The sequence below is a fragment of the Hyperolius riggenbachi genome, chromosome 6, assembly GCF_040937935.1.
Source record: "Hyperolius riggenbachi isolate aHypRig1 chromosome 6, aHypRig1.pri, whole genome shotgun sequence".
Lineage (NCBI taxonomy): Eukaryota > Metazoa > Chordata > Amphibia > Anura > Hyperoliidae > Hyperolius > Hyperolius riggenbachi.
In genome coordinates, this window is record NC_090651.1 from 92,886,404 (window position 1) to 92,904,427 (window position 18,024).

Below are 18,024 nucleotides of genomic sequence, written 5' to 3' on the forward strand. Positions count from 1 at the left end.
ACTATTTTCTGGCTGATTTCCTGCCAGATCGATTATTTCTAATCTGTCTAATCTAATTTTCAATCGATTTTTCATTCATCTCTACGGAAAATCGATTAAAAATCAGATTGCACACACTAACAGAATAGGAAGAGGGTACCAGGGAATAAGAATACAATACTCTGGTCTGCACAACAAGCCCTATAGGTACAGGATAAAGATAATACATTTATTAAATATCAACATAAAACTTAAAAAAAAATGGATATGGATTCCACTGTTGTGGGACATTAGTAAAGACCCTATAATAGGGATATCAATCCACGCAAAGAGAGGCTGTGGGGGTCCTGGATTATCCCTCTACACGTCAAAAGTATCAAGAAGCGAGGTGCATCTATCCCACAGACTGGGTGAAAGCTTCACTGGACGTAGCTGCAGAGGAAACCAGCCTGCCCAGACAAGGGATTCAAGGGACTCCGAGCAGTGCAAAAACTATGGAAAGATGCATATCATTTTAAAGCTCTCTTTCTCCTCTTTCCAATGATATATAAATCGCTGCCCTAAATTACCGCGGCTGCGATTTTGATCGCGAAAATAGAGAAAACTAAAAGGCGTAGGGCGACGATTTAGGGGTCGTCAGAAAGAGGAGAACGAGAACTTTAAAACGATATCCATCTTTCCATAGTTACATTGTATTACACAGGGCGACTTTTACTCAAAGTCAGCAGCACCATTCAGACGACCCCTAAATCGTCGCCCTACGCCTTTTAGTTTTCTCTATTTTCGCGATCGAAATCGCAGCCGCTGTAATTTCAATCGCGAAAATATCGAAAACTAAAAGGCGTAGGGCAGCAACTTATATATCATTGGAAAGAGGAGAAAGAGAGCTTTAAAATGATATGCATCTTTCCATAGTTTATGCACTGCTCGGAGTCCCTTTAAGTCAGATCAGCTGACAGTCTGTGGCAGACCTTCCACAATAAATTATCACGCACGTACGTCAAATAGTAACATAAATGGGTGAGAATAATATATATATATATATATATATATATATATATATATATATATATATATATATATATATATATATATATATATATATATATATCCCCTATCATGTATATAGCTCGAGTCAGAGTGAAATCAGATTGGACAGGTTGGAATCGATCTGGCAGGAAATCTGCCAGAAAATCTCATGGTGAGTACCTAGCATTATGTACTCTATCTCATCCAGTACCTTTGAAGTCCATTTTCCAATGACTGTGGTAGAATGATGGCAGCTGTAGGCAAACACTAACTACTCAGTAATGCTCTGCAGAAGAGAGCAGAAATATTTTAGAAGAACCCGAGAACATGATGTGAAATTGCTGGAAGCACTCCCAAATACAGTCCCCTCCCCCAAACACACCCGTCACTAGTGTCATGTCACCAAGGCTGGACCGCAGACATCAAATACCTTCCAAGAAAGAAACCAGCCACAAAAGATCAGAGGCTTCAAGTTTATTTGCGATAAAATATTGCAACATCCTTTTCTCTTTTTTTGTACTTTTTCTTAAAAATAACAAAAACTGATATATATATAACCTGGCATCCATTCAATGGGTCACATTCACATCACATGTAACACTGTTAGCAGTTCACAGTAAGAAAATAACCAGTGAGAAATTAAATTAAAAAAACACCAACAAAATATATTACAAGAGCTGTAAAAAAAAAAAAAAAAAAAAAATATAGAATTGTGGTGGGTGCATGAAGGTGTATAAAACCAACCATCCCACAGGACAAACTCTCTGACGTCAAGCAGTTCCGACTGTAGTGATCCCTAGAAAGTGCTCCACAAAGCATCAAAACAGGAGAATATTTACTATGGGTGTTGGTAACCACTTAAAGTAGATCTTGCATTTGGGGGGGGGGGGGGAACAACTGTATTCTATAAAATGAATTGCCTAAGTTAAGGTTTAGTGTAGTGCTTGTCTGTCCACTCCATGCAAAAGAATAATTCTGGCATTCACACAACGCCAACACTTAAAGGACAACTGAAGTGAGAGGGATATCTAGGCTGCTATATTTTCTGGCATTCTGCTGATTCTTTGTCTGCAGTAGTGTTTGAATCGCACACCTGTAACAAGCTCAGGGTTTATGGCTAAACGTATTACATGCAGTAAATAAGCAGAGCAGCCAGGCAATGTGCATTGTTTAAAAGGAAATTAATATGGCAGCCTCAATATCCCTCTCACTTCAGTTGTCCATATTAGATGCAGTGAATAAACAGAGGAGCCAGCCAATGTGTATTGTTTAAAAAGAAATGAATATGGCAGACTCAATATCCCTCTCACTTCCATTGTCCTTTGAAGACAACCTTGCTGAAGCAGAGACCACGGTAGTGTCGATTTCTGGAACAGCCCCCCTATTGCCCAGCCCAGGTGTCTGTCTGAAGCACTGAATGACTCTGGGAAAGAGGAGCAAAACGAAAGAAAAACAAAAACTGAGAGAACACTCTGGACAATCAAAGCTCCATAATGCAATTTACACAGGGAGAGCAAGGCATTGCTGATGTAGAGTGCCACAAAGCAACTTGTATGTAGTTACATTATCCTGAAAATGTATATTATATACAGAAAATCCTTAGTGTGATCATGATGCAAAGTCATGTTTATGGGCTTTACTTGAGCTTGTACACATGCTACAGTTCCTGGCTAAGCGGCCGGCTAGGCCCACCTCTGCAGAGTCTCTAGCATGTGTACAGAGGCTTCCGGCCCCTTGATATCAGACCTTAGTGGGTTGCTGAAATTGGATGCCTGTATGCACCCTTTAGTAGATAGGATTACTGGCTCAATTGACAGGTTTCCCAGGTATCGAGTCCATAAAGAACAATTTTATGAAGAAACACAACAGGACCCAAGGCATAGGAGGAGCTATTGCCCAAAGTAACCAATCTACAATCTTAAAAGTGGACACCTGGTTGAAAAGGGGTGGAGTCATCCACTAAGTTTAGTCATGGTGCAGGATGGAAGTGCAGTTGAATCAAGTAAAGCATACAAACATGTGTAACATGCATTACAAAAAGCTAAACATTCAGTTATTTCCAACAGCCTGGAATACCACTTTAGGTCCCCTAAACATTGGGCATCGGTATGCCCTGGTATTGTGCTTGGTAGTATGTTGTGTGACAGTAACCAGATTAAGTCTAAAATTGTGCATTTACTGGTCTATACATGAATCACTGACTCAATCATAGATGTGAAACTACATAAAGCATTTTGACAGGTTTTCCTCAGTACAGGCGTCTCCAGACATCTGCCACTGCAGCTATTGGCCAAGTTGCATCTTGTTTGGTGATTGCTACTAAACTTCCTTGTAGCACTTGTCAGTGGGACGTCTACCCCCTCCCAGTTCATTGTGTGATGCTCAACAAGCACGCAGGCACAGTCTCCTGGAAAACCGTCACTTGAAGCAATCACAAAAGGTCAGGTTGCGGAAGAGAAATCTGTAATGTGTAATCAGCTTTCAAGCAGGTTTTCAGCAGGAGAGTTGAGGTAGTGCTCCAGTACCGGGTCTTCGGTGAAGACCATGAAGTTTACCTTGTATGGGCCCACAAAAGCTGTATGTCTCTGAGGTGACCCCGTTTTCAAGTGTCCAAAGACCTGCAGCTTGTTCTATAATGGGTCGGGTAATGAGTTGCCCACCAATTAGTTACTATGGACACTCAAAGTCATAATATATCTGCACCTACTTCTCAAACCTTCCTATCTGCTATTGCCATTACAAAAAAGCTCATGAAAACATCAACAGAAAATGCATCAAGAGCCACGAAATGTAATCTACATTAGCAGAAGCTACAATGACTACACCCTGAGACCCTATATATGTTACATACTTTTGGGCCTGTAATTTATTATGAGTAAACTCATCCTTTTAATTTTGACTTCCAAGAACACCCAAGTAAAACTATTAACAACCCCTAATACAGGTCTGCAAGACATTAAGACAGTCCTTGACCACCACACTCTGACCCAGGTTTACTAATGTACATGAAGATGTACATACAGTACCTGATCCAGCAACCTGAGCTGGTTTTATTAAAAACTCTGCTATTAACTGGTAAGTGTGTGGAACTCTTGCCTGGGTGATTATCTTCGCGGGTTGCTGAAAGGTTAGTCAATTGCTGGTTGAACAATTAGTGTTATCAGAGTTTTTTATACTAAATCCACGCTACTATGGATTCATTATAAAAAGCCATGTTGTGATTACACAAAGGCTAATTCACCAACCTTTTCACAACTCGCACTATGGTCTAACGTTCCCTATTGCAGAAGTCTTAATAAATCCAGGATCTCTGCCCACACAGGCCTCAATTATTTGAACTCCTCACCAAATGAAACGTAGAAGCGGAGAGTGAAAACCATGCATGCAATGAACAGGTCGATGGGGGACTGCACCCTTTATGTCAGTAAGCAGCACTTGGAGCTCTGAGGCAGAGCAATGCAGACAGCCAGACACAAAGCTCTGCTCACATCAATGCCTAAGCTTAACAGGACATATTAGTAATAGACTCCAGTTATGTCCATATTCCAGTAATGTCAGGAAAGTAGCATTTCAGACCACGTCACTCATCCACCGTGTTTTACAGACAGCTTAAGTGTCAACATAAAACGTCTATATACATAATCTGCAGATTAATCTTTACAGAGAAGACAAGCCCCAATAAAAGGCTAAACTTAGAGGGACAGAAGGGCTAGTGCCGACAAGTTCAGCACTGAAAATCCTACATGCCAAAGCTCTCACTCTGCCCAGTGTAGTGGTAAGAATGACTCCCAACTTTGACGTGTGGCTGTCCCTTAAGAGCTTTGAAAATGACCTTTTGGATACATCTGGCCGTTCAGAGCTTCTCATAAATTCCTTCTTGTACTACTCAATGAAGAACTCTGAAGGGCTAAAAACGCAAGAGGAGTGGAAGTCAGAGCTCAAAGGTGACAGAGGTGGCCGTACTACGCTATGACAAATGACAGTTGTGCCAGGTAACATATGCAGGGCACTGCTGAAACTATTGCCATCAACCCCGATGTCTGTCTAAATTTAGCCTTTAGTTGGGATTTAAATAGATAATTTTCTGTACAAAATCTTGAAGAATAGAAAAACACTGATAGCCAATGAGCAGAATGACATGGTGCCAGTGTCCTGTGTCACTTCTCCTGATGCACACATGTCCTGCCAAGTTTAGGTGACTAGCAGTCTCACTGCATTGAGGGGAAGAGAATGCAAAGCCTAACCACAGCAACATGCTGGAATGCCAGTGACTTGTGGGGACCGAGACATGGAACCCTGAACCAAACAAGCCTAAACATTTACCTGCCAACATAAGTGACAGATCATTGACCAGTTTGTGGTGTTATTAAAGTGTGTCGTGGACTTACAGTGGAGGCAGCCAGTTTCAGGGCCTAATTATGCAAAGTATGCGTCTAACAGTAGCAATTCAAATTGAAACTGATCATTTTCCAATAAAACAAAACCACACAATTGTGACCATTTAAACAAAAAGAGACTGAAAAAAAACTGCCAGTTCAAAACCCTGCTCTTACAGATCGAAATTCATTTTCAGTGGAGTGTAAATTAATTGTAATAGTATGTATGGCTATCATAAACCCACCAGTAAGATCTATGGTAGATAGAACATTCAAACTACCAAAGGCCTTTGCCACAAGAGACCAGCCTATAAATATGCCTTCATGTTCATCCCTATGAAGAGAGAAGGAAAAGGGAGGAGGTGTAGAGGTAAAATACAATAGTCTGTCAGGGAGAACCAACCTGAATAATTGCTTTCTGGGCCAATCAAGTTCAAAGACAGGACGTCAAGTGTGTCTACACACATCCAAGCATTGCCTAATCTAAGCAACCACAACTGAATGAGTCCGCCCACCATGCAGTGACATTGGGCGGGCCACTGAACGGGAACAACATTTGTCATTTACCCCTTCAAAAATGTTATTGTGGTCAAATTCTCTCACTCTCTCTAGCAAGACTGTCTGACCCTAATTAAGTAAAAAAACAAATGACTACAAGCTACAATAACAAATAGCTTTATAGATAATAGATTGGCTGGGTCCTGTCTGGGAGAAATTGCTCATTATTATAATTTGCAACATTTATGGAAGCTAGAGACCTTTTAAAGCAATTCTGTAAAACAGACTAAAGTAGAATCCCTTTATAGATATCTCCACGGGACCAGGAAAAGTAGTTTACTATATTCAGGATTGGTCATATATTTTATATTTATACCGACGCATTTGGGACCTGCGGACCGAGTTTACTATATCCAGAGGTTTACTATATCAGTTTACTAGAGCGAGATTCAACTGTATATTATAAGAAAATAAAAGAGTATCCAATTTTAATATGTGATTTAGCTGAGAGGATACTTCTAGCTGACATCCTGGAATTCTCTTAAATATTTCAAGTAACCTTTAAACTTGTTTCAGTGAGGGTCCAAACTGACAGAGTACTGAGATGAAGGCAGAAAGGCGAATTCTCTGTGTCAGGTCTTATGCTAGGTAAACACCATACAATTTTCTGGCAGATTTACCCGGCAGATTGATTATTTCCAACATGTCTGAATTTCAATCGTTTTTTTTTTTTTTTCAATTTTTTTTTTTTTTTTAAAAATTCAATTTTTTTGATCGATTATCATAGAACTGAATGAAAATCTATCGAAAAATACAATTGTAAAAGGATCGGAAAGTCAAAAAAAATCGATCGAAATTCAGATCGGACATGCTGGAAATAATCGATCTGGCAGGTAAATCTGCCAGAAAATTACATCCCATACACCAACATAGATCTCTATCTGGGCAGCTCTGGATAAAGGAGAGAAGATATGCTACACCAGAATATTTTCAGGACATTAAGGTGGATGCAGGAAATGTATAGAGGCCGTCATTGCATAGACTGCATGCAGTCTTACTCCATGCTACACTTCCTAATGAATCAATCGGACAGAACAAGCATGCAAAATGTCCAGAAGCCATGCTGGATTCCAAGATCAGTAACTTCTAATGGAACAGGATAGAGGTCTAAGTGTTACACCTTCAAATGCAATTGAATAAATTAGACTCAAATGGTACTAAACAAAGGATGCACAGACTGCATCCCTTATTGAAGAATTAGTGGCCACTCATACACGAGATAGGACTTCCAGCCCCTGTGGAATAAGGAGTTCCAGCAAGTTCACTAAATATTTAGACTACAGGCTGTATCTTTATGGTCCTGGTCCTTTAATGACTGCCCCCACTGTAAGCAGCTACAACTAGTACAGGGCCAATGGATCATCTCCTCATGTTGGTAACTCAAATCTTTCAAATAAGCTAACACCACTTCTTACGTGAAGTATTGCAGCACAATGCTCATTTAACTCTGACAGCAGATCAATGGGGTACAAGTACAACATTAGGGGGGCAAACAAATCTGGGGTGTGGCCTGTTTTAGAGTCCTCTGCTTTCAATATCCCCAGGAAATCATTGTCCACATGCACACTTCTCTTCTCTACCAAATCCATACAGAACACACAACTTCATGTTTTGCCACATTGCTGTACAACTATTAAAGGGGACCCACTCAGCTCTCTTTTTGGACCTAGAGAGGAGAACAAAATCTCCATATGACAATACAAATAAAACCTGAGATGTAGAGGACATAAAATGCAAAGCAAAAAGGACTAAAAATTCTGGAGCAGAAACTTAATCTGGTGCCTTTTAGTGTTAAAACTTGTTCTTACTGGACTGCACTGTTCTGTTAGATTTTTCCAGCAAACGTATTTTCCTTTAGAAGTAGAAAGGGCTAGTCCTCACACTGGCTCCTCCAATGCTAGAGTGACTGGTACACACCTTACAGTGCATCCCAAAGGAGGTGGTAAACTGAGGGTGCATGGGGTGGTGAATAACAAACATCTCCTGTACATGTCAGCAGGACCATGCTTAGCTACCTCTGCACAACATCACTGATCTCCTGTACACAAGATAGTAAGTTATTAAGTACAGGGTTTGAACCCTGGGAAGCAGCTGCTGCCCCACCGCCTGCAGAAGACACCTGCAGCTCTTGTAGGCTGACCTCCAAGCGGCTGACAGCCTCACGGAAGGCAAATTTGTTTCTCGTTTGGGGGATGGAGTCCACGTATCCAGTGCAGTAGTCCAGAAGCTGATGGCCTGTGTCTACTAGTTGGCTGTTGGGTTGGGGTTGCGTTAGAGCAGTAGACAGCATCCCTGCACACTGCAGTAGCGCCTCTTTGCTTATTTTCTCTGCAGGAACCTTCTCTGCAGGTTGCTTGGACTTTCTCAAAGCACCCCTACCACTTCCAGCAGCCCCATTGGAAAGCTTTCCAACTTGAGTTACCGGAGGTGGTGGTGGCAGTAGGGGTCGCGTGGGTTTGGTCGCCCGATCAGGGATTGGCTGCCCTGATGCAGAAGAAGCAGAGTCCTCTGCAGATGCTTGCTGGAGAAACCTCAAATTTGGTGGAGGAGGCGGGGCGCATTTTGGCTTGAGCCGGCGATGAGAAGGACGATCCTTCTCACATCCAGCTGGTGCCACATGTTCCTGAAGCAATTTGAAGGTGTGACCTAAAGAATCCATTCCAACCAGTTGGCTGTCCGTAGATGCATTCCTTGGGGAAGGAGAGATGAGAACTGGCACTTTGTGGTTGTGAGCAGCTGTGGGAAAAGAAGATGAGGCAGCTCCAGACTGTTTGCTGGGTGAAGACCTCTCATCTGCACCTGTTCGTACACCACCATTTCGCTCAGAGCCCCCAGTCCGCGGAAGCATTTTAGACTTTACTTTGTCGCGATTTGGTTGAGGGGGTGCCATGTCCAATGCAGTCTTTGGAAGCTCCTGCTGAGTGTCATCTGTCTGGGACGATACAGAGGCACTACGGTCCACTTGGACCTTAGTCCGGTGGCAGTTTCTTGGCAGTGTCCTAGCCATTCTGTCCTGCTCAGGAACTACAGGAGTCATGGAAGATGTGGAATTTGACCTGGGAAAAGGTTTGGACTGATCCTCACTGCTTCCTGATTTTCCTGATCGCAATCCAAAAGTCTTTTTGATGAGACGTGGGGTAAAGAAACCGGATATTCCAGTCCAGCCACTGCCAACTCCTGCTATAGTGTCTTCCCCAAAACCACGCTGAGATACACCCCCATAACTCTTGTGAGAGCTAGGAGACGCAGGGGTATCAATTCCATCCAGTTGCTGAAAAGCAGATAGCTCCCCAGTCAGTTCTGGTCTTTTATGGGGCTGGTTCTCCATTTCACGAAAGGAGCTGCTGCGTTTTGGAGGCTGCGGTGCACTTTTCTTCTTCATAAAAGAACTGAAGAATCCGCCCTTTCGATCACGTGTAAATGTTGTCTCTTTAGAGTCGCCCAGCAAACTACTCGGAGATTTGTCCCTTTGTTTGCGGGGGAGGGCAGGGGAGCCAGTGGCCACAGGAGATCCTCTAAGAATTCCTGAAGAAAAAAAAAAAATAAATAAACTCAGGTCACTGTACGTTATTAGTCTCGAGCATACACTATATAGCTTGTGGAAGATATATCGAATACAGAACATTTACCTGATCTACCACCTTGCAGTATTATGCTAGGTACACAAGATGCAATTTATTGACAGATTTACTGTCAGATCAATTCTTTTCAACAAGTCCGTTCTGATTTCCGATCCATTTTCCATTCACTTCTATGGAAAATTAATCGGACATGTTGGAAATAATCGATCTGACAGTAGATCTGTCAGAAAATTGCATAAATGTGTACCTAGCATAAGATATCAGATAAATGTTACCCAATACTGATAACACTGCTAGTTCTGTGCTGCCTGATGCTTCTGCCCGCAACCCCTTGTACAAAGAATGAGCATTCCTGATTAAAACTTGATGGAATATTGCACAGGAATGCCTGATAATCTTTAAATGACAACTAACATTTAAAATAAAAAAAACACCTCAGAGTATATGGATCCCATTTGCGCCCAGTGTCCTCTGATGTTCTTTAAAGTACTTAATGACATGCAGCGTCTCGGCCGCTTGAAGTAGCCCCTCCCCTCCCACGATCTAGCTCCACCCCATGTGGCAGCATGATGCCGCCGGGATTGGTGGGGCAGGGAATTATGGATCCCAGCATGCTGCAGCATGTGAAGGCAGCGAGTGCTACCTAGAAGTGGGAGTAGTGCAAGATTGAAGAAGATAGTCACTGCATGGAGCAGGTATGTCTGTATGTATATGTATGTATGTGCATGTGTGCATGTATGTATGTGCATGTGTGCATGTATGTATGTGCATGTATTTATGTATGCATGTATGTATGTATGTATGTGCATGTATGTATGTATGTATGTATGTATGTATGTATGTATGTATGTATGTATGTATGTATGTATGTATGTATTTATGTATGTATGCATGCATGAGCATGTGTGTATGTATGTATGCATGCATGAGCATGTGTGTATGTATGTATGCATGCATGAGCATGTGTGTATGCATGCATGCATGCATGAGCATGTGTGCATGTATGCATGCATGAGCATGTGTGCATGTATGCATGCATGAGCATGTGTGCATGTATGCATGCATGAGCATGTGTGCATGTATGCATGCATGAGCATGTGTGCATGTATGCATGCATGAGCATGTGTGCATGTATGCATGCATGAGCATGTGTGCATGTATGCATGCATGAGCATGTGTGCATGTATGCATGCATGAGCATGTGTGCATGTATGCATGCATGAGCATGTGTGCATGTATGCATGCATGAGCATGTGTGCATGTATGCATGCATGAGCATGTGTGCATGCATGAGCATGTGTGCATGCATGAGCATGTGTGCATGCATGAGCATGTGTGCATGCATGAGCATGTGTGCATGCATGAGCATGTGTGCATGCATGAGCATGTGTGCATGCATGAGCATGTGTGCATGTATGAGCATGTGTGCATGTATGAGCATGTGTGCATGTATGAGCATGTGTGCATGTATGAGCATGTGTGCATGTATGAGCATGTGTGCATGTATGAGCATGTGTGCATGTATGAGCATGTGTGCATGTATGAGCATGTGTGCATGTATGAGCATGTGTGCATGTATGAGCATGTGTGCATGTATGAGCATGTGTGCATGTATGAGCATGTGTGCATGTATGAGCATGTGTGCATGTATGAGCATGTGTGCATGTATGAGCATGTGTGCATGTATGAGCATGTGTGCATGTATGAGCATGTGTGCATGTATGAGCATGTGTGCATGTATCAGCATGTGAGCATGTGTGCGTGTGTGCGTATGTATGTATGTATGTATGTATGTATGTATGTATGTATGTATGTATGCATGCATGCATGCATGCATATATTATGTGCATGTATGTATGCATGCATGTATGTATGCGCGTGCAAGCGCTTGTGGGCCCTTTCACACTTATGTCGAGTGCTGTCCGTTATGACGCACCGCACATGGTAATATGAAAGTCAACAAACCTTTGTTATCGTGCGTGTCAGGTTTGTGGACTTTCATATTACCATTCACAGTAGATGAAGCTTTCCTGCACATTGTGATGTAACGCCCCCAGGAACACCTCACCGCACAACACAAGCTATTTTCCATTGAGTTAAATAATGCCAGCACCGCTGATTCATGCTGAAATGAAACCACCCTCCACGCATGGCGTGCATCGTAACGCATGCATGAAATGGCATTCGTGCACACATTAGCTAGTGTTTCATTTTGCTAGTTCGGCCCCCTAACAATATCAAGAACAGTCATAGGGACCTTGGTCTAAAAAGCTTGAACACCCCACAGAAGTACTCGAGTCTCTGAATACTTCCAAAGATGAACAGCTCTGCACTGTGGACTAGTCTGTGCGCAGTACGGAGACCAGAGTACTTCCTAGGAGACCAGAACACTCAGCTGGCGGGAGATTTGAACAGGGGGCCTGGCTGTAGAACGAGGGGCACAGGGATGAACAGGAAGGCTCATGGGGATCCTGAGCCTTTCCTCCACTCCTAGGTGAGTAACTTTTTTTTTTTAAGTTACGTTTTAAACATTTTTACTTAATCCAACATCTAATGTATTTCATAAATATTGCGTAATGCATGCCAAGATTCCTCCCTTAATACTATCCCCCATTATTTTACAGCACAGCGGGCTTTGGCACACCATCTTCTACTCAGATGGCAATAAAAGCCAACACATCTGAAGCTCTTTCACCTGGCGCATTGCTGGAGGTGGAGTTATCGGATGAATCTCCGGTGCCTTCGATATTCTCTTTGTTTTCAGCTTTCTTCTTGATTGTGCGAGATTTTGAAGGTAGTATTGGGAGACGACTCTGACCTGATGTGGAAGCAGCAGCATGACGTCCCAGTTCCTCAGCAACTTCTGAAACAAGATCAACATTAATTCATTGCAAGTCATACACAAGCAACAGCATGTTCCTTTACTCCTCCACATAGATTTGTAAAGTCACTTTAAAGTGTACCTGAGGCAGGGTATCTGCCATGATTTGGACACAGAGGCATGCTAGTGATATCACTTGCCTCTGTGTCCTTTGCTTACTTTTGTTGGTCCTACCTGGCCACTGTACACCCCCTCCCCCTGCACGCACGCACGACAAGGAGCATTTCAATAGCAGAAGGGGCTTCCTTTCCCTAAGAGCGATTCCTGCAGAACAGCCTCTCAGGCATCAGGAACATCCCTTCACGCCTCTCCCCCGTCCTCCTTTCTTGTATAGTAGGAAAGAGATTAAAAAAAAAAAAAAAAGTGCACTAGTAGGAGCTGAGCATGGCCAAAGCTCAGGCCCTCTCATGCACTGTTATCAGGGACGTCCCGTGACCCCGAAAGTACTTAGTCTTTGGAAGAAAAAATGTATTCTTCTTCACCCGGCAGACGGGAAACAGAGTGAAGTGGTGCGTCGGATTTGGAAGATGAGCTGCATCAGGTTGTAGGTTTATTTGTAATGTAATTTTTTTAATCACCCCCTCTGAATTTCTGTAAGGGCCCATTTCCACTGGCTGCGATCCACTTCAAAAAGCGGTACTGCCAAATGCTAGAGCACCGCAATAACTTGTACATAGCGGTGTTCATTTTTTACTACCGCAATCTGTTTTTCGCCTAATGGCAATCAGCGTCCTGCGCAATTCTCATCGTGATACCTTCCCGATGGCTACACGCACAATCACGGCTAGTGGAACAAACAACTTCCGCATTTGCGAGCACAGGTGAATTGTACTTGCTAGTGGAAAAGGGCCCTACGGAATAGTTATCTACCTGAATAATGCTGCAGGCAGCAGGAATCATGCTTTGGCTAGCACATATTAGATACACTGTTTTACAATAGTCACATGACATCCAGATCATGAACATGTTATTATGCAAGAGAATGAAGCGATTACATCACTTGCCTTCGTTGATATTGGAATCATGAAACATTGTCTCGAAAGCCTGGTGGGTCTCAGAGAAAGAAGGCCTTTCCGCTGGATTCCATTGCCAGCCTAAAGGAGGCAAAGTATCAAAAAGACAAAAGTAATTTCCAAAAACATCATCATACCTTAATTGGAGCCTAAATTTGGCCAAAATATCTAAACTTGTCACTAGGTTTTCCAGCTGCAGTAATTCTAATCAAGACAGGAGTGCCCAGGGCTGTGCGTAACAAAACCTCACAAACAATTCTAAAGAGTCGGTACAGGGAAATGTAATGTGCAGCATGTTTCCCGCAAGGTGAAGGACCCGTAAGTATATTAAAAAATATCCTTTCTTGGATATGCATTAAAATAAATATGTATAACAATGTAGGGCAACCTATACTGTCTCTTAAAAGTACTAAAAATATCATCACATACATGATGATTTCCGGAAGACTACTGGCCATCATTAATGATACCAGATACTTGTACTAAAACCTGGCAGCCCTGGCTCTCCTATTAGGATAATATTGGCCTACAGTCGTGTGATCTTTCTAATTGATTGGATTTTACTGTTATCATATTATGCTCATATAAGAGATAATCTGGGTCCACATATTTTGTACAGCGTGTTTTCCCGAAAATAAGACACTGTCTTATATTTTTTTTTGCCTTCAAAAGATGTGTTAGGTCTTATTTTCGGGGAGGTCATATATTGTTAGGGTAGCCAGATTCCCATTCCCCCACCGCCACTTTACCTCCTGATGACCCCCTTCTCCTTAAAGACGCATCCCCGCTCTCCACTGCCCGACATACCAGTAACTCAAACCGCAGGACAGCGGTAAACTGTTGATTCCCCCACTGCTGCTTTATTTCCTGCTGGACCAGTTCTCCATTGCCCCATCGTCATAATTCAAATCGCTGATCAGGGATAAACTGTGGTTAATGCAGCTAGTTACAATGTAACAGCGCTTCCGTGAACAGGAAGTAAAGAGAGATGTCACTGCATAAGGGGCCCATACACTGAGCCGATTTTCTGGCCGACCGATCGATCCAGATCGATTGAAAATCGGTTGGCCAATCGACCGATCGATGGCCGATTTCGATCGATTTCGATGGATTTCTGTCGAACTGGCAGGATGGAAAATTTAGGTCGATCTGATGAGATTGCTTATCATTTTGCATTGGCCTTAATGGAAATCTGATGGCAAAAAAATGCCATCAGATCGAATTTCAATAGATTTCAAACTGAAATCTATTGGAATTCTATCCTGATAAAAAAATGTTCTAAAAACGCATCAGATAGATCATCAGATGCATTTCTTATCTATCTGCTGCCAATCTGACGAGTGTATGGGCACCTTTACAGTAACTAGCTGCCTTAACAGCAGTTTACTGCTGATCAGCGGTTTGAATTATGATGGTGGGCAATGGAGAACGGGCCAGCAGGAAATAAAGCAGTGGTGCGGTTTGAATTACCGATGTGTCGGCAGGCAGTAAAGAACGGGGATGTGTCTTTCTGGAGGAGGAGGAGGTCAGCAGGAGGTAAAGTGGCTGTGGGGGAAGGGGGCAGGTGGACAGATGGACTGGACTTGCACAGTCACTAGGGCTTATTTTAGGGGTAGGTCTTATATTTCGAGCATGCTCAAAATATGGGATAGGTCTTATTTTAAGGGGATGTCCTACTTTCGGGGAAACACAGTACTTACCGAACTCCACTTTGCTGTAAACTGTTCTTTTGGATACTAATGACCTTCTTGGTCATTATTCATGATGATTAATTTTGAATTTTAGGTTAATGAATCTACTCTTTTTGCTCCTGTTGGGGCTATTCTCAGCTGCACTGTTTATCTACATTGTTTCTAATAAAACTCTTAAATTCTTTGAAACTAAAATAAACATGTATGGAAAAATATTCGTATAGAGGTATCCAACATACAACAATTTGGGCCAGGCACTAGAGGGGTGCACGTGAGAAATAATGTACCTCCTTAGCCAAGGGTTCACGGTGGTCTAGTGTCGTACATCAACTCAAAAATAAAAGGCAATGTGCAGGTGTTATACAGATGCAGCTAAACTGAACACGCTTCAATCAAAAATAGAGCTCTGCCGACGGAATAAAGTGCATCATGCTATACACCAAATAAGCCTCCCACCATTTAAAACAAAGACCGTGAGTCATAGATGTAGCCTAAAGCTGGGAATACACGGGTTGATTCTGGCGCTCGATTCTGCACCTGATCAATTTGCCCACTCAATTCTCTTATCTTCCGCTCATTTTTTTTTTTTTACCTTTTTTGAATTTACTATAATATCACAAACCGAGCGGCAAAACGATTGAACGGTGATCGTACATGTCGGAAATTATCTATCTAACCAGCTTATCAGCTCAGAACCGACCTGTGTATTCCCAGCATAAGTCAGAGCTGAGGAGCCACTGAATAAGCACTCCTATTTGTATAATTATCCAATCACATCTGGGACATGGAGGTGGGGGATGTGTCTCATTAGGCAAATCTAGTGACAGTTGGTTATTTTAATGCATACTTCTTAAAAGTTATTTTTTAACCACTTGAGGACCTAGGGCTTTCTACCCCTTAAGGACCGGCCACTTTTTTTTCCATTCAGACCACTGCAGCTTTCACGGTTTATTGCTCGCTCATACAACCTACCACGTAAATGAATTTTGGCTCCTTTTCTTGTCACTAATAAAGCTTTCTTTTGGTGCTATTTGATTGCTCCTGCGATTTTTACTTTTTATTATATTCATCAAAAAAGACATGAATTTTGGCAAAAAAATGATTTTTTTAACTTTCTGTGCTGACATTTTTCAAATAAAGTAAAATTTCTGTATACATGCAGCGCGAAAAATGTGGACAAACATGTTTTTGATAAAAAAAACCCCATTCAGTGTATATTTATTGGTTTGGGTAAAAGTTATAGCGTTTACAAACTATGGTGCAAAAAGTGAATTTTCCCATTTTCAAGCATCTCTGACTTTTCTGACCCCCTGTCATGTTTCATGAGGGGCTAGAATTCCAGGATAGTATAAATACCCCCCAAATGACCCCATTTTGGAAAGAAGACATCCCAAAGTATTCACTGAGAGGCATAGTGAGTTCATAGAAGATATTATTTTTTTGTCACAAGTAAGCGGAAAATGACACTTTGTGAGAAAAAAAAAAGAAAAAAGTTTCCATTTCTTCTAACTTGCGACAAAAAAAAATGAAATCTGCCACGGACTCACCATGCCCCTCTCTGAATACCTTGAAGGGTCTACTTTCCAAAATGGGGTAATTTGTGGGGTGTGTTTACTGTCCTGACATTTTGGGGGGTGCTAAATTGTAAGCACCCCTGTAAAGCCTAAAGGTGCTCATTGGACTTTGGACCCCTTAGCGCAGTTAGGCTGCAAAAAAGTGCCACACATGTGGTATTGCCGTACTCAGGAGAAGTAGTATAATGTGTTTTGGGGTGTATTTTTACACATACCCATGCTGGGTGGGAGAAATATCTCTGTAAATGACAATTTGTTAATTTTTTTTACACACAATTGTCCATTTACAGAGATATTTCTCCCACTCAGCATGGGTATGTGTAAAAATACACCACAAAACACATTATACTACTTCTCCTGAGTACGGCGATACCACATGTGTGGCACTTTTTTGCACCCTAACTGCGCTAAAGGGCCCAAAGTCCAATGAGTACCTTTAGGATTTCACAGGTCATTTTGAGAAATTTCGTTTCAAGACTACTCCTCACGGTTTAGGGCCCCTAAAATGCCAGGGCAGTATAGGAACCCCACAAATGACCCTATTTTAGAAAGAAGACACCCCAAGGTATTCCGTTAGGAGTATGGTGAGTTCATAGAAGATTTTATTTTTTGTCAAAAGTTAGCGGAAAATGACACTTTGTGAAAAAACACAATTAAAATCAATTTCCGCTAACTTGTGACAAAAAATAAAATCTTCTATGAACTCGCCATACTACTAACGGAATACCTTGGGGTGTCTTCTTTCTAAAATGGGGTCATTTGTGGGGTTCCTATACTGCCCTGGCATTTTAGGGGCCCTAAGCCGTGAGGAGTAGTCTTGAAACGAAATTTCTCAAAATGACCTGTGAAATCCTAAAGGTACTCATTGGACTTTGGGCCCTTTAGCGCAGTTAGGGTGCAAAAAAGTGCCACACATGTGGTATCGCCATACTCGGGAGAAGTAGTACAATGTGTTTTGGGGTGTATTTTTACACATACCCATGCTGGGTGGGAGAAATACCTCTGTAAATGGACAATTGTGTGTAAAAAAAATCAAAAGATTGTCATTTACAGAGGTATTTCTCCCACCCAGCATGGGTATGTGTAAAAATACACCCCAAAACACATTATACTACTTCTCCCGAGTACGGCGATACCACATGTGTGGCACTTTTTTGCACCCTAACTGCACTAAGGGGCCCAAAGTCCAATGAGTACCTTTAGGATTTCACAGGTCATTTTTGTTTCAAGACTACTCCTCGCGGTTTAGGGCCCCTAAAATGCCAGGGCAGTATAGGAACCCCACTAATGACCCCATTTTAGAAAGAAGACACCCCAAGGTATTCTGTTAGGTGTATGACGA

At 42.1% G+C, this 18,024-nt stretch overlaps 1 protein-coding gene across 1 annotated transcript in view; it reads right to left on the reverse strand.

The window, feature by feature from the left end:
• Positions 1-1,467: 1,467 nt before the first annotated feature.
• Positions 1,468-18,024, reverse strand: part of ABL2 (ABL proto-oncogene 2, non-receptor tyrosine kinase) — a 92,649-nt gene continuing 76,092 nt past the window's right edge. Inside the window, exons 9-11 of the mRNA XM_068239663.1 lie at positions 13,409-13,498; positions 12,219-12,386; positions 1,468-9,467 (exon numbers count right to left, since the gene is read on the reverse strand). Coding sequence (XP_068095764.1) covers positions 7,954-9,467; positions 12,219-12,386; positions 13,409-13,498 — 1,772 coding nt within the window. The 3' untranslated portion in view covers positions 1,468-7,953. The remainder of the gene's footprint in view (positions 9,468-12,218; positions 12,387-13,408; positions 13,499-18,024) is intronic.